This window comes from Stenella coeruleoalba (genome assembly GCF_951394435.1).
Source record: "Stenella coeruleoalba genome assembly, chromosome: 9".
Classification (NCBI taxonomy): Eukaryota; Metazoa; Chordata; class Mammalia; order Artiodactyla; family Delphinidae; genus Stenella; species Stenella coeruleoalba.
In genome coordinates this window covers 56220225-56243027 of record NC_137155.1, presented here as the reverse complement: position 1 = coordinate 56243027, position 22803 = coordinate 56220225, and the positions used below count along the sequence as shown (strand labels likewise).

At 42.7% G+C, this 22803-nt stretch overlaps 1 protein-coding gene across 3 annotated transcripts in view; it reads right to left on the bottom strand.

The window, feature by feature from the left end:
- LOC307191463 (uncharacterized protein) overlaps positions 1–22803 on the bottom strand; it is a 185922-nt gene that overhangs the window by 15792 nt on the left and 147327 nt on the right. For all 3 annotated transcript variants that reach the window (XM_079931594.1, XM_079931595.1, XM_079931593.1), the window contains one exon: positions 6141–6227. In XM_079931594.1, the coding sequence (XP_079787720.1) occupies positions 6141–6165 (25 nt within the window). In that variant the 5' untranslated portion in view covers positions 6166–6227. The remainder of the gene's footprint in view (positions 1–6140; positions 6228–22803) is intronic.

Here is a 22803-nt window from a genome sequence, read left to right as displayed (position 1 = left end):
GGTATTCTGGAGGCAACGCACGATGCACAGAGTCAGCCCTCTCTATGTTGTTCAAGTTGTTAGAACGACTTAAATTTGCAGGACCACTCACTTATGAGTAATGTATGCGTGAATGTACACACACACACACACACACACACACACACACACGTCTGCGCTCACTCACACACAGGACCGCAGAACTCACTAACAGGCAGGAGTAGAGTAGCAAATCATTATATTCAACTATCATGAGCTCCTGCAGAGCTCAGGAATGCAAGTGAGTTTCCCCCCTAATATCCCAACAGGCTAGAGTATTCCCGAGCTTTAAAATAACGTATTTTTTAATCCAAACACTAGCAGACATTTTCCCAAAATTCAGAAGCGTTTTGTCAAGAAGGAAAAGGAACTAACTAAACAGAAGATGAGTGGCATTTCTCAGCTATTTTATCACATCGCAACTTCAACAAAACCAAGCCCGTCCTTGCCTCATCCATGACATCTCTGCCAGCAGAATGAGTGAATTGGGGCAGATTTCAGTTTTAAATGCCTCCTAATATCATTTGGGCAAATTAGCTTATGTGGCTGGACATTGGATTCCAGCCACAGAGAATGTTCTTTTCCTGTCAGAAGCTCTGATAACCCAATGCCAGAGTGAAATATCAGTAACCTCTTAACAATTTTTCTTGATTTCTTTAGGAGTGAACATGAGACATGTTAAGAACAACAACCCAATCATTAAACCCCATGCGGTTCTCCTAGGAGCCAGCTCTATTGCTTTAATCAGATTATGGACAACTCATTCTCAGCCCGGCCATTCATCTTCTTTGTTTATATACACACCAAGTGGCATTCTTCTTAACATCAAAAAATAGTAATCAAAACTGAGAACCACAAAAGACCTTTCACTATGTACGGAGTTAAGTAACATCTATTTGCTTTCATTAGTTTCTAAACAACAAGTACACTGGTTCTGATTAAACCTGGCATGTGTTAATTACATCCGAGGTCCGGGGTTGTTTTGTCTGCAATAGAGGATGACTTAAGAATGAAGCCAGAGCTGAAATTTGAGGCTCCCAGGCCTCAGGAGCCACCTGCCTCCATGTGCTTCCTCAGTGAAAGTTTCCAGCCTCAGAATGGCAGCAACGGATGTGAGCGTGTCACAGAAAGTTACGTTTTGGGGGGGGTTTTGTTTTGCTTTTAAGCCCTCGGCTTTATCACCCGTTTTATGGGCTGGAGTTAAATGGCAGTACAAGGCAGTTTGCTCTCTTACTGCTCAGCACTAACAGTCATCATGAGCCATAATTAGAAGGAAAACCACCACATAAATAACACGGCAGAAAAATTGTCACCAGGTCGAGCCAGACTGTGACTATGGGAAACTTCAGTGGGTCCTGGGTACTTAAGGGGCATCGTGTGTTTTAGCCCATATTTGCCTTACTAAAGCCAAAATGGGAGCCGTTTAGGCTTTCAAAACAGCTCTTGAAAATAGACAATGCCAGTTTAAACAGACTGTCTGCTGCTTAGTGTGATGTAGAAACCCTTTGCCTGGAGGCCAGGACAGCTGCAAGGGCTGAGAGGGAGAGGATGGGAGCCAGAGGTGAGGAAGGGTAAAGAAGTGGCTGGCAAGAAAGAAGCGCATGGACTTCCCCCATCAAGGAGGTCTGGATAGATTTCACGACTGCCCATCCTTGAGCCGGGAAGGTCACACTTCCACTGGGGGAACCAGTGAAGTTGGGTAGCCTCACAGAGGTTGCTTCTGTGACATACTCAGTGATGAAGTGGGAGCAGGCAGACTAACATTTCTGAGCGTTTTACATCAATTTTCATTAATTCTCATAACAGCTTTAAGAAGTCAGAGAAAATAAATTGAGTCCTGCCCTGGGACAGGGCCCTGAGGAAACAGGACCAACGGCCCACTTTCTGCCTTTGGCCTGCCCATGTGCAAAGAGGCAGCAGATAGGAATTAACATGAGGGCGCCATACAAATAATCAGAAGCATTTCCTTTTTTCCTGATTTAGCCTCCCTCACGCAGGGGTTAGGAAACAAACCAAATGCAGTAAGCCTGGAATGGAAGGAACATGGTAGACAGTCGTTTTCAATTTTGAATCACTTAAAAAATTGATTGAAGTACATCCACTTGCTTTTAAAAAATAAGTCACATGTATTTTTCTATGGTTCAGCCAGAATAGTTAAGGTCGAATCTTCATATGGAATGAAAGAGAACATTCCTCTGAATGATCTGAAAGCCCACATGTGTTCTCTAAAAAAGGATGGTTTGCTTTCTCCTTTTCTTTCTTCTTTTGCAAAATCAAACAAATAAAAACAAAACAAAATTCATCAAAAACTCTGTGTTGAGAGTTTTTTTTAAAAAAGAAACATTGCATCTGGTATTAAGCAAGGCATTTAGTGGAATGGCTCTCTACATACACACGTAGGTAACACAGCTCCATTTCACATGCGGATCTTTGTCTGCATTTATATCTCTGCAGGGCACATATGGCGTGACACCGACATTTTTTAAATTAAGATATGAAGTGCTCATTTTTTTGTGGACCTGCTATATTCTAACAAATTTACTACACATCTCAGAAAACACATAGCTTTGCCAAAGTTGGTGAGCAGCCCAGTGCGGTTTACCTCCAGCCCACAGCTCTTTCCCTGAATTCAATACTGCAGGCACAATTTAATGCAAACTCAATTTATGACTTAATGCTCTAGGGACCATAGTGAGAGATTGTTACATTATTCTTTTCTAATCCTATTTGTGTTTTAATTTGCTAAGTCTGTAATGAGGTGCATGCCTTGAATAGATTCAAGATCTTTCACATCGCTTTTGACTTTGTTTAATATAATAGATTTTACAGTTTGCATTAAATACCCAGGTGCTACGGTCAGTATTATCTCTTTATTTTCTCAACTAGCGTGAATAAAATTACACCGGGAAAGTAATTGTATACATGTTTCCTTGTTTATTGTAATGGTTTATTTCCTATTATAACTCTTGATTCAAATTACATCTAGTTCTCCAAAAGTCAATTCTCCATGGACTCTTACTACCCCCTTTCCATACAACTGTTCATCTCTGAAAAGAATGGAGACTTGGCTGACAATTGATTAGTTGAGTAATAAGAGAATAAGTTTTCTAGCCTAAGTTGCGAGACTTCAGTTAAACAGAAGGGAATAAAGTGAGGAAGGCAGGGAGGGAGGAAGAAAAGGTGCTGTGTCACTGTAGACTCACTATTTCATTTCGGGTGTTTGTTCGGCTGAAACGTACCATCCCTAATCAGAACTGCTACATCACCCAAACCCACAGTGTGTCATTTGCTGTCCATAACTGTGTTATAGCCAATTAGAGCTAAATTCTCTGTTCTGTATGCACAATCAAAGGGTGTCTGGAATGCATTTTGCTATTTTCTGAATCCTATTATTACAGACATGTTTATTACATTCAGAAGATGGCTTTCTGAAATTACATTGGAATTGTACAACCCACCTGCCATTTACAAACAAAAGAATTTAAGCATTTCTTAACAAGGAGAAAGTTCATTGAGCACTTTCCTGGTAACTTTTCTCGTGTTATTTTCTTCCATGGCCATTTTTACAAGACTCATTGCTCAAGCCTCTATTTCTGTAAAAATATCTAAGCTCTCAAGTTAAGGTTTTTGTTTGTTTGTTTGTTTGTTTGTTTTTGCGGTACGCGAGCTTCTCACTGTTGTGGCCTCTCGCGTTGCGGAGCACAGGCTCCGGACGCGCAGGCTCAGCGGCCATGGCTCACGGGCCCAGCCGCTCCGCGGCATGTGGGATCTTCCCGGACCGGGGCACGAACCCGCGTCCCCTGCATCGCAGGCAGACTCTCAACCACTGCGCCACCAGCGAAGCCCAAGGTTTATTTTTAAATTGATAACTACACAGCCGGTCAAAAAGGAGTTGCAAATTGGCTATTGACACCTGGGGTAGATGCTTGTGACAAATTTCACTATGAAATTTTTCTCAGACTATGTATAAAGGGATTGTAAAGCGGACCCTAAATATATCTATTCGATAGCCCTGAAATCACTCCTTTAGGTTGCCTGTCAAAAGAAAGAAATTTCAAGTTATGCCCTTAAATTTCATTTTGGGCCATTTTAAGAGGAAAGTGAGTGGTGTTAGAAAGACACATGATATCTATTTGAAAACGTAACACCTCATCATTAATTATTAAGGGAGAAGTGAAAGTGTTTCTAAACCCAGTGCTTCTCCTTTCCCTTCTACTGAAGTTTATACTCTTAAATCCCCCCGACCCAAGCTTATTTTATTACTGGTATTTGCCTCCAAGGGCCAAGGGATATTACACCTTTTTATTTGCTATTTTTACAGGACCCAACAAAGTGCTTTTAAAATATATAACCACTTAATTCAAGTCAAGCTTTTTCAATACTCCTTTCCTTCAAGCCCTTTCTAATTCGTTTTCCTCCAGCCAGGAGCCCGGAGAAGACACTGTGATTTATGTTTTCATTTATTTATTTTATTTGGGCTTTTCATTTAAGCAAAGAAACACTCCCCACAGCCCTTGATTCTGCATCATCTCACCCCACTCCACCCCTTTGTATTTGGACCATTAAGATTTTCTTAAGGCCAGACTTTGGAGTATTAAATGGATTTCTTCGGAGCTTTGACCACAGTCTGGAGGAGGCTTGGCCTGGGGTGCTTCTGGGGGCTCCAAGGGAGGGTTGGGGGAGACTCTTTACACCACTCAGGGTGGCAACACCCCAGTGCTTTACATTTCCACCTTCTTGAGGACAAGCGCTATCTCTTTTTTCTTTTATCACTTCATGCCCAGCCCACTACAGAGCTCCTTAGACAGAGCCCTGGAAGAACTCAGCCTTTCCCTAATGATGAAGGGTGCTCTGCCACAGAGCTTAAATTTCCATATGTTATTGCTCAAATTGACATATTGTTTTTGTTTGGACACTGGGTATGGGATGGAGGAAACTTCTACATGACATTTAAGAGTTGGGATTTGACAGTTTAGAGCCATGGGTTTGAGTATCTGTTCCACTTCTTACCCAGGGGCCTTGAGCAAGTTAGTCCCCTCCACACTGATTCATTGATCCAGCCAGTCAGTCAGCAAAACCTTCTTAGGCACTTACTCTATGCCAGGCACTGAGTTAGGCACAGTGGGTAACAGGTAACAACATAGGCATGGTTCCTGACTGCACTGATCTAGTGAGGCCTACAGATGGGCAAACATTTACAGTAAAATGTGTCAGGCATGATAACAGGAGAAGCCAGGAACGCATTTTGGAAAAAAGTGATATATAAGTGACATGAAATCAGTTTCCTCCACTGTAAAAAGGGGTTAATATATTACCTGCCTCATGGGGGCACTATGAGATTAAGTGAGTACAATGGGCCCTTGCATTGCTCCCACATGAAGTGAAAACTGTTCAAAAAAAGTGGGAAAGCAATTATTGTCATCATTGCTAAGTACCATTCCAGGATTCCCCAAGAAATTAACATTGGAGAACCACATAGTTCTTTTTTTTTTTTTTTTTTTTGCGGTACGCGGGCCTCTCACTGTTGTGGCCTCTCCCGTTGCGGAGCACAGGCTCCGGACGCGCAGGCTCAGCGGCCATGGCTCACGGGCCCAGCCGCTCCACGGCATGTGGGATCTTCCCGGACCGGGGCACGAACCCGTGTCCCCTGCATCGGCAGGCGGACTCTCAACCACTGCGCCACCAGGAAAGCCCCACATAGTTCTTTTTTTAATAGAAAGGAGTAAACAATAATGTTGCCTGTAGAACATTAAAGTAAATTTGAAGATAAATGAACTAAAATTAATAGGCTCTCTCAAGTAAAAGTCACTAACAATTGAGTCTGTTTCAAACACCAGCTTCTCTAGGGCAGAAAGGATCAGACAGCTCGGTTCTACCCACTTAAAAAGAGGACTCGTCCTCCACGTGGAGTCTTGGACATTTCCAGCAGAATAATCCTCCTCCAAAGCGTTCTTACCAGTTTATAAAAGGTAATAACATTTACTTTCATTTAAAGCGAGCCAGGAAGCATTTTTAAATGAGCATTCATACATTGAGAATTGTACATATAATTGTAAATTATATTTGCTCATTGTAACTTCAGAAATGAAATTCCCACAGAGACAAACTTTGGCTTCACCTACCCGCCCTTAGGAGACCATGGTTCATTCCAGGAGGTGCTATGAACTCAGTGGATGCGGTGTGGGTAATGAAGTTCTCCAGTGCAATTCCTGAAAATAATAAAATAATCAAGCATTAATGAGCACGATCTTTGATTACTTATACAAATGTCACAAATATTTGGAGAAAATCATCTGTTAGTCACAACAGAATTCATCTTAGGAGAAGAACTGTCTTCCTTTTAGCAAATACTTGGCTGGCCATTTTGGGGCCTTTAGATGGGGTCCAAGACAATTGTCCTGCTTAGTAACATAGGAGTAACGTTAGTGAAATGCTCTGCTTAGTAATTTTGAGGTGCTGGGAGCAGCCTAAAAAACAGAGAGAGGGGAAGAATATTTTGAGGGATAGGGACAGAGCAGCTGGTGGGAGATGTTTAGGAGGAGAGCTGGCAAAGAGGTTACCTTGATGTGGGTATGACAGAGGCAACATCACCAAAGATGATGTCCCATATTCAGTTTTTAGTTAGCAGTTAGTAGTCCGCCAAGCTGGATTGCTAAGTAGCACTTGCTGTGTGTGAGCACACAAATACATGGAATTGTCACCATAGGTCTCTAGATATTGCATTATATGAGTAGATACTGGAAGCCCTCAAGGAAACTGAGGGTGTCTTGGTGGCTACCGGGCAGAGGAGAGCAGCATTGGTGTCCAAGAGAGATCCAGAGGTCAGCAGGAACAATGTATTGGAGGAAGAGATCCCCAAGAACACAAGCCCCTAGGAAGTCACAGAAATCATGGGCAAGGCAGTGATACTCATACACCACGTGAACGAGAGGATTTTAGCCTGTTTTACCCCACCTGGGCTATATGCCTACATATAAACTATAACAAGCCCTTAATTCTTCTTTCACTGGAAATTCTTCCCAAGGCAAGGTAACCTGCAAATTTAAGCCACTATACTGGATGAGCCCTCGTGTCAGACTTCGGAGGAACTAACAAGTTGAAAAGACCACATGGGGCTACTTTTCAGATTTTCAGAGATGCCAGCAACGGCTCCTTTGTATGCTAATATTACTATCCCTTTAAGATGAATTCCCCCACTGTCCTCAATGAATGGTTGCTGATCTAATGATTAATTGATGGCAAAGAGTCTCTAATGACCTAATAGCTCATTAGGGTTGACTGAGCCAGCAGGGGTCTTCGAAAATGTTTTTTATTCCACTCTGAGGCTTTGTGAGTTTTCCTGTACATACATCAGACCATGGCCCAGGTTATTAAACCTACAAACGTGAAACCACAGCAAGAACAGGATGGACCTACAAGTATAATTTGGGAGTATAAGGACAAACATGGAACCCACATGACAGAGATGTATAACACTGCCAAAATCATATGATGGGAAACTAGAGAGAGACATGCTGGGAACCAAATGGGTTCCCAATAGGTGATATCTTATGCCAAGAATTAAATTGTCACCATGAGAGTGTGGGTAAATTCACCATTCATTCCTCATCTAATAAATTAACGTTTATTAAATACCTATCACTAATATGGTAGTATATATAAATGCTTTACACACATTATATCAATTTATACGATTGCAATGGTCACCTCACTTATAAGAACACTGAGCCTCTGGCAAGTTAGGAGGCTCGAAAGAGTTATATAACATGTGCTTTATATCTACACACCAGGTCAGGAACAGATCTGGGGCTCAAGTCTAGGTCTCTCTCTAAAATCCCTGCTTTTTTATTTCTCAACACATTGTGCCCTAGCAGGGTTCAAACAACACAGGCATCTTATTTCTTGGATAATGTTTGTCTCTAAAGATATAGGGAAAGGTGATTACTGTTGGTATTCATTTTTAAAAAGCAGTCAATTCTGGTAGCATGAATAATTAAAATATTCAGGTAAGCCCCAAGCCATAGTGCTGAAGAATTCTCATTCATCTCTTCTTTCCTGCACTGAGCCCGACACTCCTGGGCTATCACCAGGATGCTCCACGGATGGATGAGCTCCTTTCCTGGCAACAACCCTCATCTGCTGATGGAGCTGGAACTGCCGGGAAACAGGGAAAGAGATGAGAAGCAAACACCCGGGAAGACTGACCTTATGGTACAGAAGTGTCTCTAGTTAAATTTGAGAAGACACTGGTTGTACTATATTTGTTCAGCACAACAAATCCCACCTAATGCTTAACTGAACTGAAGTTTGAACTCAAAACAATCATCAGGGAAAAGACGAGGGTATCAAGAGCATGGCCAAGGGACAGATTTCAAAAGAGAGGTATGTCTGTAAATTTGGCCAAGATATTTATTCTCCAACTTCTATCCACCAGGGCTGAGGGCTGCTCCCTGGGGCATTAATGCCCCAGTGTTTCAGGCTCCTGCTGGCCCAGTGAAGGCCTTCTGGTTGAGAGGCTTGCTGAAGGATGCTCAGGGCAAGTACCAAGGGAAAAGGCGATATGAGCAGGCCTTCGAAAGCATCTGCTACATGTGCTTTTTTTCTAGAAGAATGACCAGTACAGCCCCCAAGCCCACATCTGTTCATACAGAATAGGAACATATTTTTACCTTAGTAGTGTGTAGTATATACATCCTCCCCAGAACCATGAGAGTATACAGTACTAGCATACACATCCTGAAATATGTCCAGCTACGGAGAGACAGCTGTTCATCCCTCTTTGAAAGGATTCAGGCAATGTCGGTTGACCTCTATGATACAACTGGCATATATTAGCTGAAATAATACTTTAACAGTTTTTTAGTACCCAACTATATGTTCTAAGAAATAGCAAATGTTTAATCATAAATATTTTAATGGCTTCAGGGATTCATGATATTCAATGACCGTGTTAAACGATAATAATCACATCTGGTTTATTACTATAGTAATTCAGCAGCTTCTCTTCAGCAGTTATTTTTTATTATATGTGCTGTGCTACTGTCATGGTCATTTATAGCAGTAATATTTTAAAGTGGCTCATTTGTTTGTTTAAGGACAGTTTCACAATATATTTCTGTATTAATGTACATCTCACACTATTATTTCCAAGCTGCCACCGGAAAATTGATCCTAGCCTGTTACGACTGGAGAGGCTGAAGACATGCGAAATGCCCAAGCAGAGATGGAGTGGGGTGACCAGATGGGGCTGTCCTGGTGCCCACTGGGGTTATGACAACTGCGACGAGCCTTATTCATAAATGAAGGTGTGCACTAAGAAAGAGTTAAGCAGTAATAAATATAAAGGGAAGACCCTAGATCTGGGGAGGCATTTCAGGTGAAATACCATCTCAGAGGCAACAGCATTTGGCAAGAACCCAAAGACGCATGGTTTGCAAGGCCTGAGGCCATCATCAGGCCTCAGCAGGCTTCTCAGTGTCAATAACAAAATAACAGTGAGGAGGTGAAGAGTGAAAACATGTGAACTCGCAAGAGTGAAACGAGGGCAGATCAAGGTTAGTCGCTGGGTGGCTTAGATGATGACAGCAATTTCAAATCTGCTCAAAGTGGGCATTAGGAGTGAATTGTCGAGGCACGGGCGATCAGCTCCCTATTCGTGTCCTTTCATTCGAGTGGCTCAGAGCAGCAGGGATGACGCTGGATTTGTGTGTGATGCCCAGTGTACTTTTGTCCTGTACGTCACAAATTGTTGCTTGTGATGGGGTAAATATTAGCCTGAAATCATATATTGCTCTTCAGTGGAGAGAGGGTAGGAAAGAGGTTCTTAATAAACTAGGAGAGTTAATTTTCTGTGACATTCTGCTGAACCTAGTTGTGGAAATTCAGAGGAGCCCAGAGAAGACCGCTAGGCTCCTGCTCTGCTTCCTCTGGGCTGGATCCTGATTGGTTGGGTGACAGAGGGCAAATGGCTTTTACGGCTATGAATGATGTATGACCGTAAAATGGTCTGTAACCAGAAGTGCCAACTGACATGCCTACTGATTTAACGGACACCCAGGGTTATGTTTGCACAGAAACGCTTAAATAAACATGTGCTAGGTTTGAGGCCGTTTCCCAAGCAATCATTTCTCTCGCTCTTCTTTTCTATTTTATCTTACTTCATCATAAAAACAAGGAGAGTAAAACTACAATTCCCTTTTGTATAATGATGAAGAGGTACTCATTGCCCTGGCAGTTCCTGTTATCCTCTCTACTGAGTCCGGCCCTTTTTTCCTCTGTCTACTTGCAGGGGGCACTGTGATAGACTATGGAAGCCCAGGCAGGGCTGACCACTGCAGACACTTGAACGAGCTGCCTCTTGGGAATGGAAGAGATGTCCTCTGTTTACTTTTGCCCTTGGTTAATTAGGAAAAGAAAGCTCTGAGGTCACTTTTCAATCAATGGAATGGCAAGATTTCCTTTCAGCTACAAATCGGCAAAAGTACCAACGATGGGAAGATAATCTTCCCATGATGGTCCTCAAACTGGAAAGTATCCCATGATCTTATTGGTTTCTTCCGATACATTTGCTACACCCAGAGCAGTGAGGATTAATGCAGTTAGATTTGGGTCTCGAGGTTTAATCTAGATGATTTTCATATGTCTGCTGAATTGTCATTAGAGGAATATAAATTTTACTGAACGTGTAAGTTTTCTCAAATAAATTGATCAGAAATCCATAAGATATCATAGAGTAGTTCCTGGTTATGTCAGTGGAAAAATTCCCATAAGATCCATTTGATTTATATTCCAGGCTGAGTCAGGGATGGTAAATCAGACCCCAATTTTTCTTCACGGGATCTCAACTGGGTCTCACAATCTCTTTCACAGGGCCTCCAAGCAGACACTACCCATTGATCTGGGTTGGCATTCAAGATAAAATTTAGATGCTGCTCCTATTCTAGAACTTTTAACTCCTTCCTTTCTAAGAAGAGGAATTTACAGAATTTTTCATCTTTTTCTATTACCTGGAAGGTTTTCTTTTAAGCTAGTAGAATTATTTATTTTTTAAAGAGTATGTAAACCTGTGAACCCATCTGATACTGGTGTCTTTTCCAATGGTAAACCTTTAATCGTCTTTCTTCTGTGGCACTTGGTCTCCTCAGTTTTCATTTCTTCTTGGATCAATTTTGATAGTGTGTGCTAGGAGATTGTTTATTTTAGCTTTTCAAATTTATTGCCATTTTGTTGCATGTAGTATTCTCTTCGATTTAAAAAATATCCTTCCTGTAGCTGTAGTTATATCTCCTCTTTCATTGCTAATTTTGTACATTTTTGCTCTCTCTCCTTTTCGTAGTCAAACTTCCAAGGGTTTCTCTATTTTATTGGTCTTAACACCCAGCTTCTGGATTTATGAATTCTTTCTATTATTTTCTTTTTGTTTCTTATGCCATTTATTTCAGCTTTTGTCTTTATTAATTTCTCTTTGTAGTTTCATTTGTTGCTGTTAACATTTTTTTTCTGCTTCTTAAGATTAGGACTGAAGTTTTGCGGGGGAGGAGTTCTCCTTAATAATAAAAGCAGGGGTCACCAACCTATTACACATGAGCCAAATTGGACCCACAACTTGTTATTGTACAACTTGGCAGCTAAGAATGGTTTCTACATTTTTAAAGCACCGTCAGAAAAAAAGTCTGTAACAGAGACCATATAGTCCACAAAGCCCTAGCCCTTTACAGAAAAAGTTGGCTAACCGCGATAAAAGCATTGGCTATACCAGGGGTCCCCAACCCCCGGGCTGCAGATCGCTACACGTCCAGGGCTGTTAGGAACCAGACAGTAGGAGGTGAGCGGCGGGCCAGCGAACGAAGCTTCATCTGCCTCTCCCCATCGCTAGCGTTACTGCCTGAAACATCCCTCCTACCCCGGCCCGGTCTGTGGAAAAATTGTCTTCCATGAAACCTGTCCCTGGTGCCAGAAAAGGTTGGGGACCGCTGGGCTATACTTTGCCCTCTGAGTACAGCTTTCACTCTGCCCCACAGACCCATAGGAAGTATTCTACTTTCCCTTGTTTCTTAGATACTTCATAATTTACTTTTCAATTTTCTCTTTTATCAAGGGGTTATTCAAGAGTGTATTTCACGCTAAGTATATTTTTACCCACCTCTTGATTATTTGTGTCTAATGTTATCAGCTTAATAAGAGAATGTGGCCGACCTCCTTTCCCCAGCTTGAGGTTGTCCCTCCCAATCCATCTGACTGGCTCTTCCTGTCTGGTCCTGGAGGCACTGGGGTTTACTACCCACACGTTATTATTTATTTATTTGTTTTGTCATGTAGTAGTTTTTAAACTTTCTAAACCCATGTTCCCCTGAACACTTTTTTGCCATTAAAGACTTTCATTTTTTTAATTGAGAGATGATTGTCATATAACATTAAGTAAGTTTAAGGTGTACAAAAACATATTGATTTGATATGTTCCTATACTGCAGTATGATTACCACTGTAGCATTAGCCAACACTTCTATCATGTCACATAATGATTATTTCTTTTTTGTGTGGTGAGAACAATTAAGATCTAGTCTCTTAGCAACTTGGAAGTTTGTAATACAGTATTGTTATCTATAATCACTATGCTTTGGATTAGACCCCCAAGACTTATTTATCTACAAATTGCAAGTCCCTGAACACTTTTGATGAGATAAAATCCTCTTCCCCTCCTTTAATAATAATTGATCTTTGATCTAAATTAAATATTAAGATGAAAATAAATCAAAACAATGGGACAAAATGTTGCTCTGCTTTCAAAGTACACGCTCCTGAAATAGTGACCCCTCGTCCTTAGGGTTGGCAGTCACTGCTCCAGAGAAAATTCCTCTAGTCTGACATGTCACATTTCTAGTCTGGTGGGACTCCAGGACTCCTTAGTCACTGCAGTGTGCTCACTGTAAGAGAGATGACCAAGCTCCTTGGTGTAATGTGAGTGATAGAGACAAATATGTTTGACCCTGGGCATCAGTAAACCTGCTGGTTCAGTAAAATAAAGATGTCCAAGAATTCAGGCCGTGAAGGAGGAAGTAACACTCGGAATTTTGATATCATCACCATACACAATGGACCACAGAGAAGAAATGACTTAATTACCTGGGTTTCAAGGAAAGAAACTTTCAGTCTCCATGAGTTATACAGAATTTTTAAAAAAATAAATAAATACCACTGGCTGTGGCCCAGAAAGACCACCTGGTCACTCAGACTGAAGGTGGCATTTGCCTTGGCGAATTCACCCACCTAGAGTCTGGCCTCAGTGGTATAGAACCATCATTGCATTTGTGACTACAAGTTGATTGCACCTGGGGGCACTGGTACATGCTAGCAAGTCTCAGAGAGACATATCAAATCATACGCCAACTTCTTTATTTACTATGAGAAATGGAACTGTGTGTGGATGGAACCATCGTATGTACATGGCCAGTACATTCCAATAGTCTTTTGTCCCATAAAGTCATTAGCACACTGCACCACTCTTCTTCCTTCTGTGTATTTCTGTGGGTACTCAAAAGTACCACTGAGTTCATCAACTGAAGAATGGATAACTAAAATGTGGCATATCCACACAATAGAATATTATTTGTCAATAAAAAGTAATGAAGCAATGATACATGCTACAACATGGATAAACTTTGAAAACATTACGCAAAGTGAAAGAAACCAGTCCCAAAAGATCACATAACGTGTGATTCCATTTATATGAAAAGCCCAGAATAGACAAGCCTACAGCGACAGAAAATAGATTAGTGGTTGCCTAGGGATGGAGAAAGGGGCTGGGAGTTGGGGAGTGGTGGTAACTACTAAAGAGTACGGGGTTTCTTTTTGGGCTGATGAAAATGTTCTAAAATTGATTGTGGTGATGACTGCACAAATCTGTGAATATATGAAGACCCTTTGAACTGTATCCTTTTAATGGATAAATTGTATGGTATTGAATTATGTCTGAATAAAGCTGTTACCAAAAAAGGATCACTGAGATCATTTTGGATCGTAGTGCTTCTCGGTTGATATCTTCATATCTTTGAACTAGACGCAAAAGGAGCATTCGTATATTTTCATACATGAGCATTTCACTTAACGATGTGTGCTTCTCACAGAAGGTGGCAGGAGTGTAAGAGGGCAAGCAAAACCACCAAAGCACGTTTCAAGCCTCTACCTGTATGGCATCCACTAACATTCCATAGACTAAGCATGGCCAAGCCTAAAATCAGTGATGAGAGAGTGTCCTTTCTGTCGACTCCACCAGGAAGCATTGCCAATGTCATGTGATAAAGGGTGTGGATATATAATCCTACTATGGGACAAGGTGGGGAGTTTGAAATGATAATCAAATCCATTACAGGTGGCTGTTTTCTTTCTGGGGGTAGCAATGGGCGAGTGTGGCCCTAATACAATGGAATGCTGACACACTCATGTCTCCTGGCTCTGCCACACTGGGAACTCAGATCCACCGCTTCCACAGATCATAGTTTTCCTTGTTTTTATTTTGTATGTCGACAAAAGTCTTGGGAGTTTTAAACTGTTGCAAAATAAATTGAACCATGATTTTTATGTTTCACAACTTGCATAATTGACTTCATCTACTTTGATAATTCTATCTTATCATATTTCTAATACTTTATAATTTTCTTCTGAGAAGTTGGCAGATGTATTGGTAAGAATCAAGTTTGGCTGAAAATAACTGAGACCCAAAATAACACTGTCAGAAGCAAAATAAAAGTTTACCTGTCTCTCAGGGAAAATCCCAGAGCAGGCAGTTCAGGCTGGTGTGGCAGCCCTGCTCCACAAAGACTTCAGGTAGCCATGCTCCTTCAGCAGTGACAGCAGTGAGTAGCTCCTGCTGTCATGATCCAAGATGGTAGCCACCACGTCCACATTCCACGCAGCAGGATGGAGAAAGTGATAAGGAAGAAAGAGGCAAGGGGCATGTGCCAATTATTAGGAAAATTTCTAGAAGCTGCCATATCTCATTTGCCAGAACTTTGTCTCATGGCCACATCTAGTGCAGGGATAGCTGGGAAAGAGAGTCTATATTCCAGTCAGTCAGATGCTCCAATAAAAATTGGGAGTTCTAAGAGAGAGAATGGATATTGAGTGGACATGTAGAAATCTCTGCTCCAGAGGACAACTGTCCCGTATCCTGCAGCTTCAGTACTACACAGGTGGTTTGGGTAGTCATCATTTCTCATGAGAACTATTATTATAGTTTCTTAGATAGTAGATATCTAGAAAGATTCCATTGCCTAGTGTTTCCATATCCAGACTCTGGAGTCATGTTGATAGGGTTCAAATCCAAGTGGTTCCTCTTTGTTGTGTGACCTTGGGATAGTTCCTTCTCTGTATTTCAGTTTCTTCATCAGTAAAGTGGTAACAGTAGTGCCCATGTCACAGGGGACTTGTGAGTTAAAACATGAGCTATTCACAGGGAGATCAGCTCGGTGCTTTGTGACCACCTAGAGGGATGGGGTAGAGGGTGGGAGGGAGACGCAAGAGGGAGGAGGTATGGGGATATATGTATATGTATAGCTGATTTACTTTGTTATAAAGCAGAAACTAACACACCATTGTAAAGCAATTATACTCCGATAAAGCTGTTAAAAAAAAAAATGAGCTATTACTATTAACTGGTGTCCATGCCTCTAGTCGCAGCCCCTTTCCTTCTACAATGGAAATCTGATGCTATCTTACTCCATTAAACCCGTGGAAATTTTCTTAGTGTACACACATAAAGCCCCAGATCCTTGGCGTGGCCTGGAAATTCCTTTATAATCTGGACTCTGTTGGCTTGTCTTCTGCCTCCCAGTGTGTAACCTGCTTTGGGCCCTATCACACCACTCACAGTCTTAGAACAAAGAATGTCACGTGCTTCCCATTCCTCTCCCTGTGCTTCCTGCATGCAAAGTCTCCCTGGCGCTCCTCCTTTCCTCGAGACACAGAGAGCTGCTTCCTCTCCCAACTCCGACATATTTCCTATCTGTGATATGAAGTGATATGACTCTTGACGTAGGTAGATGTCTGCCTGCACAAAACTGGGCCTCCCTATGCACGGGGACATAGGGGATTCAGGTCTGAGGCCCTAGGAAGATGAAGTCGGGGCTCAATATTTGTTGAACAAATAAATGAACACATCTAATACGACACAAATATTTGGCATCAGGCAAGAGAATGAAAGAAGTATTGCAAAGAAGAAAGAGCTTTAAGTACACTTTTCCCAAGTTATACACTCTATAAAGCAGAACAAACAAAACCCATAAAATCCAATGCCAGTAATCACTTTCCAAATAAAAAGAGCACCTTAGAGCCATGTTTCACGAATAATATATTGTGACACGGACTCAGGATTGTAAACCCTCTTGTTCACTTCAAAGTTTATAGACTATGATTAGCTGGTTTTGATCTGCCCTCAGAAGATGTGTACTTAGGGGCTAGCCATAATGACAGCTAACGTTTATTGAGTTTTACTCTGCACTCACACACATTATGGTGATACCTGCCTTAACTCATAATAGCTGAGAGGTAGATACTACTGGTATCCCAATTTTATTAGTGAGGAACTTGTAATGTGGAGCGGGTAAGCTGGGCTTGGAACCCAGGCAGTCTCACTCAGTCTAACTCAGTCAGTTTATCTACAATTGGTGCGAGAATAATAAGGCAAGGATCCATGTCTAAGAAAGGAAAAACGCGTTTGCTTTGCTTTGCTCACAACGATCTCTTGAGTTTTGCTCTTAACCATAAATGGCAAATTTATTCAATTCTGGGAGAACCAAATCCCAGAAGTACATGTAATTTCCAAGCATACGAGATTAATCAATTAAAAAGGAAGTTAACCTCAGAGTCAGTTTGTTTAAATTTTAAAAAAAAGCCAAAGCCACTGAATTCCAGAAATCACTCCAGTGAAGAAAGCAGAGATGCCCCACATTTAACCTCTCCACAGCCCAGCTCTCTCCTGGTTAAGGCAAAGCTCTGACTGAGCTCTTAAGAAGCTGGAGGGGTCAGTTGCTGGAGACAGATGGGGAGATGTTATCAACCACGTAAGAGGCCCGTGGGGGCATCAAGCATCTTCCCCGTGTTTCTAATGACGAAGAGGCCAGTTAAGTGGCTATAATTGTCTTGAAGTGCCTGCAGTAGCCAGTCCTCGGGCCACCTGCCTACTCACCTCCCAGCCCGTGTGGGCGCCTCTCCCACCCGGCACTGATTCCACACAGGCATTTACAGTACAGTGACAAGAACAGCAGGAAAGCACAGCTTTCTCCCAAGGGTGGAGAAGAAAAGACCAGCACGTTCTCAAGAACCATCACCCCACAACCCGTGTTCCCAGCCTGGAATGAAGATTCCTTAGTTTACTTGGCCCCCTACACCTAAGTTGGAGATAAATAGAAAACCAAGCAGCAGCATCTATAGTATGTCAAAGGGTGAGAAGTACTGTGGAAAAACTAAACCAGGGAAGTGGAAGAGGAAGTGCTGGGTGGGCAGGAGAGCCATCTCAAACAGGGATGATGAGAAGGCCGGGGGGGAGGTGGGGGGAAGCAGCATCTGAGTGAAGACCGGAAGACAGCAAGGGAGTGACCCACTGGGGGATGAGCAAAGACCCAGAGACACCTGGGGGATGAGCATTCCAGTAAAAGGACCAGAAGGTCAACGTGCCTGGAGCAGAGTGAGCTACGGGGAGAGGAGGAATGACAGAGAGGTAACAAGGGGAGGGGTGGCTGAGGGCCCTGATGGCCAATATGAGGATCTAGGCTTTTATTCTGTGTCAGATGAGAAGTCATTGGAGAGTTTTGGGCAGAGACATGACACAAGCCACCCTATTGGTCAACTGACTGAAGTATAGCTGATGTCTAATATTATATAAATTATAGGTGTACAATATAGTGATTCACAACTTGTAAAGGTTATACTCCATTTATAGTTATTATAAAATATTTGCTATGTTCCCAGGCTGCCCTATTTTAAGAGGCAAACTCTGGCACCTGTGCTGAGAAGAGACTGTGGTGGGAAAGAGCAGAGGCAAGGAGAGCAGGTGTGATAATCCAGGGGAGCAGCGAGGACGGCTGGGAAAGGGGTGGAGGTTGTAGGGGTGGGGAGAAGTCACGGGGCGCTGGGTATCTTTGGTGGTCTTTGGAAATAAAATCCTCCATGAAGGCAACTAGGCTTAATTCTGCACTGTTCCCCATCACGGTTGAGTGTTATTCACGGGGATTTACTGAAGTGTGGAACACGTGCATAGAATTTGGGGGAAAGCCAGAGTTTGGGGAAAGACAAAAATGTGTCTGGCTTTTAATCAAATTAACCCCCGTGTAGGTCATCTTCTAAAAGGAAAAACCATGTGGATATTGGATTCAGTTCCCACTCAAACTTCCCCAAAGCAGTGCACACGCCTTCTCTCTAGGCAAATTCTCTTCTCTTCTCCCCTCCTTTTCCTCTGGGTCCCTCCTAAGATCTTTGTAGATTTCCCAGGGATGTCTTGAAGCTGTGGGGACCCATGAACTTTGATTCCTTTGACTGCCACCCTCCAGTGTCTCTAGACGGCCAAAAACCCAGCCGGCTGGCCACACACATACGCTCCTGTGGGGCCTGGGCTGCCAGCCAGGAGCAGGTTGTGGAATTTGCAGCTAAGCGAGGGCAGATTGCCGGAGTTTGGTCAAGAGAACAGATGTGCATAGTGGGCCAATCTGACCACAGAGAAACATTTCCCCGTACCTTTTAAAGGTGCACAATTGCCTGGTTAAGCCAAGGCAATTTGACACACATCACCTTGTTCATAAACAGAGAGAGAAAGCCCTTCCTACCCGGGGGTGTGCAAACGACTGGAGAGGAAGCCGAGGACCTCAGAAATGCTGCAGCGCAGCTTCAGGAAAAAATGTCAGTGGAAAGGGCCCCAAAACATATTAATGGACTAGATGTTACCACACCCAGGCCAAAGCAAGAAGCTGTTGATCGTCTGTTCACGCTTCATTTTAAGGCAAGAGTGGAGTTATCTTTACACAGGAAGACAAAACCTTCCAATTCCATTTAAAGGAGCCCACCCTGCAGACCTTTTGCTCACTCCTCCAACACCTACCCAGCATCTGTTCTTCTTAATAGTGCCTGCTCCTTTTAGGAATTTCATGAAATGCCAAGGAAGTGGCAGCATCTTTGTTCCTAAGACACTTAAAATAGAGCGGGGGAGACCAGATGTCCATTAAGCGAAACGCCCAAGGCAATAGAGCAGAAATGCCGAAAGAGAGAAATGGCTTCATAAATGAGGCCGGTCCTATATTCTCTCCACTCTGCCTGGAATATTCCATCCTCTTCCGCCACTGTCCACCCGCCTTCTGCCATCCCATGCCTTGCACCTGTGATCACCATCTTCTCCTTTGAGACTGAACTCAGGTATCGATTCCCGGATGAACTCTGCCAACACACACCTCTCTCCCCTGATCCCTGTTCCCGGGGCACTAAACTCATGGAGTCTTCCCTTCACACCTGTCTTCCCCACCAAACTATTCACAATGCTTGGCACATAATGTGTGCTCAATTAATAGTGATGTCCATGACGTGAAAGTCTGGGCTCTGATTTATCGGAGGGAGCTACAGAGGATCGTTTGACACGGAGGTGAATTGAGGTAAATACTCCTTGACCATGTGGCACATTTAAGCCAAGTGCTTTTCATGATACATAGCATGGAAAAAAACCTAGGACTGCTCAAAATGTAAAACAAAAGAAAGTTAATTTTAGATGCACTAAAGCTTTCCTGGAGGAAAACAATGAGGTCTGGAAATGGACATGATGTCTGTGTCACCAAGATGGCAGGAGACTCTCGGGGAGCAGTGGGGAAGGTGAGGTCAAGGAGATGTGGAAAGCACGGGCAGATGGAAGAAGGCTTTGGAGCACTTAAGGGAATTAGGTTCAATATCACAAAGGGGAGGAGAGAAACACGGTGCACCACCAGTGTGACTATCTGGGCATTCTCTGGGCAAACTTCAGGGAGTTCAGCAGCTGCAGTGAGGTGATTTCAAAAAAAGGCATTGTCACCCCAGAATCAAGGAGGAACCTGGAAGCCAGCAGATAGAAGGACAGGAAAGTCCCAGCAAGAACTTTTCCAGGGATGAGCTTATAGAAAAAGGGTGAATGTAGGATAGTGACGAACAACTAAAACAGCGTGATTCACAAGGTTAACCTGGGCCGATTTAAAAGTGCAAGGAATACCTTGTCCTCTATAAAGAAGTTCTGCACTTCAGAAAAGGGGTTTGAACGTTAAATCTCAACTAGTGATTTAGAGAAGGAAAAAGTGATAGTGTAGTCAGCTGTGCGTAATTGCGGCTTCCACATCCTCAGGTTCAACCAACCAAGGATCAAATATATTGGTGAAAAAAATTCCAGAAAATTGCAAAAAGCAAAACGTGGATTTGCCTTGCTTTGGCAAGTATTTACATAGCACTTATATCGTATTAGGTATTATAAGTAATATAGAGATGATTTAAAGTATGCAGGAGGATGTGTGTAGGCTCTATGCAAATACTATGCCATTTTACATAAGGAACTTGAAGATCAGTGGATTTTGGTATCCGCAGGGGTCCTGGGATAAATTCCCTGTGATGTAGTTACCACAATAGTACCTGAAAAGACTGTTCACTCTTACATTCATTCACTGACAGAGCAAAAATTTTTTAGTAGCAAATATGAAAATATGTACTAGTTATTGTGTTAAGTGTATAAGGGAAGGATGAAACATGCCTCTGCCCGTATCCAGGCCCTTGGGGCTTAAAGCCAAATAAAGGATATCCAATATACTTTATTAACTACACTACAAGATAAATAAATAAATGTCATAGTCAACTGCTAGGAAAGTCCAGAGGAAAGTGAGATTGTTTCCAAGAAGAATGATCAGGAAAGGTTTCACAGGGGAAGCATCGTTTGCGCTGGGCTTTGAAGGATAGGTAGGAGTATGAAAAAAGCTTGGACAGAGTTTTACACATAGAGCTATATGGGAGTTTGCTGTTAAGATTATAAATCAAGCCAATATATTGGTAATTCCCCAAAGCAATTCCATGCCTTTGTTCATGATATTCCTTTCACCTGGAATACACCTCCCCTCTTCAACCCCTTCCCCCCAACCATCTCCCTATTTGTCTTTCAAGCTCATCACCTCTTGACAAACACGCCCCTGACGCCTCCGTCATGCTATCACTGGGGTCTGCACTCTGCGCAGGCCTCTGTCACACACTCGCCACCCAGTCAGGGGTCTGTGATGGCTTCTTTTTGTACGATTGTGCGTGCATCCAGAGGGCCCCGCCTGGGCTAGATTCACCTTCACAGACTCAATGTCAGGCCAGAGCAGGCACTAGATGGACAAAGGTAAAAGATGAAGCCATGGGGTGTATGGGAGTGCCGAGAGTCGAGAGCAGAGACAAGGGCCTAGGATAGATCTTTGGAAACTGCCTATCTTTTGAAGACCGCAAGGAGGAAAACAAAAGCAGGTGTAATCCAGGGAGAAGCCCTGCTTGCCCAGGTGTGGCCACAGGAGGTGACCTTGAACATCTTTGAGGCTTTTCTTACTCATTCTTACATAGGAGGAAAATAGCTCCCCTGTGTTCACGAGGAGATCTGCTCAGGAGCAGATCTCCGCGGCGAAGATGCAAAGATCCTTGCCTCCTGCCACACACAAACCCTTTCACCGCAACACATTAGTGAACAGCCATGTAGGGCAGTGTTGCTATTCTATTGTCCAGGCATCAGCTGGCTCTGTTTGCCACCCTCAAACAGGCAGGGGTGAAGGCAAACATTGATCCATGGGGCCCTTATCCAGAAACACAAGCAAATCACCAATGATGGGGGCCCAGGTGAATGGAGGGGATCTTTGTTCAAGGAACTTGCAAAGGAAGAATCAAATCTGCTGTTTCACAATCTAAGATACCAACGAGACTCACAGTTTGGAGTTTGCCCCTGTTCTCTAAAACATGGGTCACACAAGAGGCCATTTGCTTTGAAAAGAAAACCAAAATATTTACCACTGCCAACTTACCCAATTCTAAAAGGGTGACTTAGCTCAGTTTCACAGTGAATTCCTTCTCCTTCAGAACCACCAGGACTCCTCCTCCAGGAAGCCCTCAGTGAAGTTTTTGTTGTCTATGTGTGTTCCACAGCACACCACGGGCATCCAGTCCACAGCACTAAGGCATTTTGATCTAGCTTTCGGCAAGGGGGCAGTGTGCCCCAAAGCTTTTCCAGAGCCTTGTTTATAATAGATGGAAGCAGCCTGTGTTATACACCACACGCTATTTCTCAATGAAATATAATGGTCAAACACAACAGTGTATGAGAGTTCCAGTTGCTCCATATACTCACCAACACTTAGTATTGTCAGTCCTTTTAAATTTTAGCTGTTCTCATGGGTATGCAGTAATTTCTCATTGTGGTTTTGATTTCCATTTTCCTCATGACTGAAGATGTTGAACAGCTTTTCTGGATCTTTTGTGCCATTTATATATTTTCTTTTGTGAAATTTCTGTACATATTTTTTGCCCATTTTAAAACTGAGTTGTTCCTATGGAATGCGAGAAGATATTTTCAAATGATGCAACCAACAAGGGCTTAATCTCCAAAATATACAAACAGCTCATACAACTCAGCTCAACCCAATCGAAAAATGGGCAGAAGAGCTTAATAGACATTTCTCCAAAGAAGATATACAGATGGCCAGTAGGCACATGAAAAGATGCTCAACATCACTAATTATTAGAGAATGCAAATCAAAACTACAGTGAGGTACCACCTCA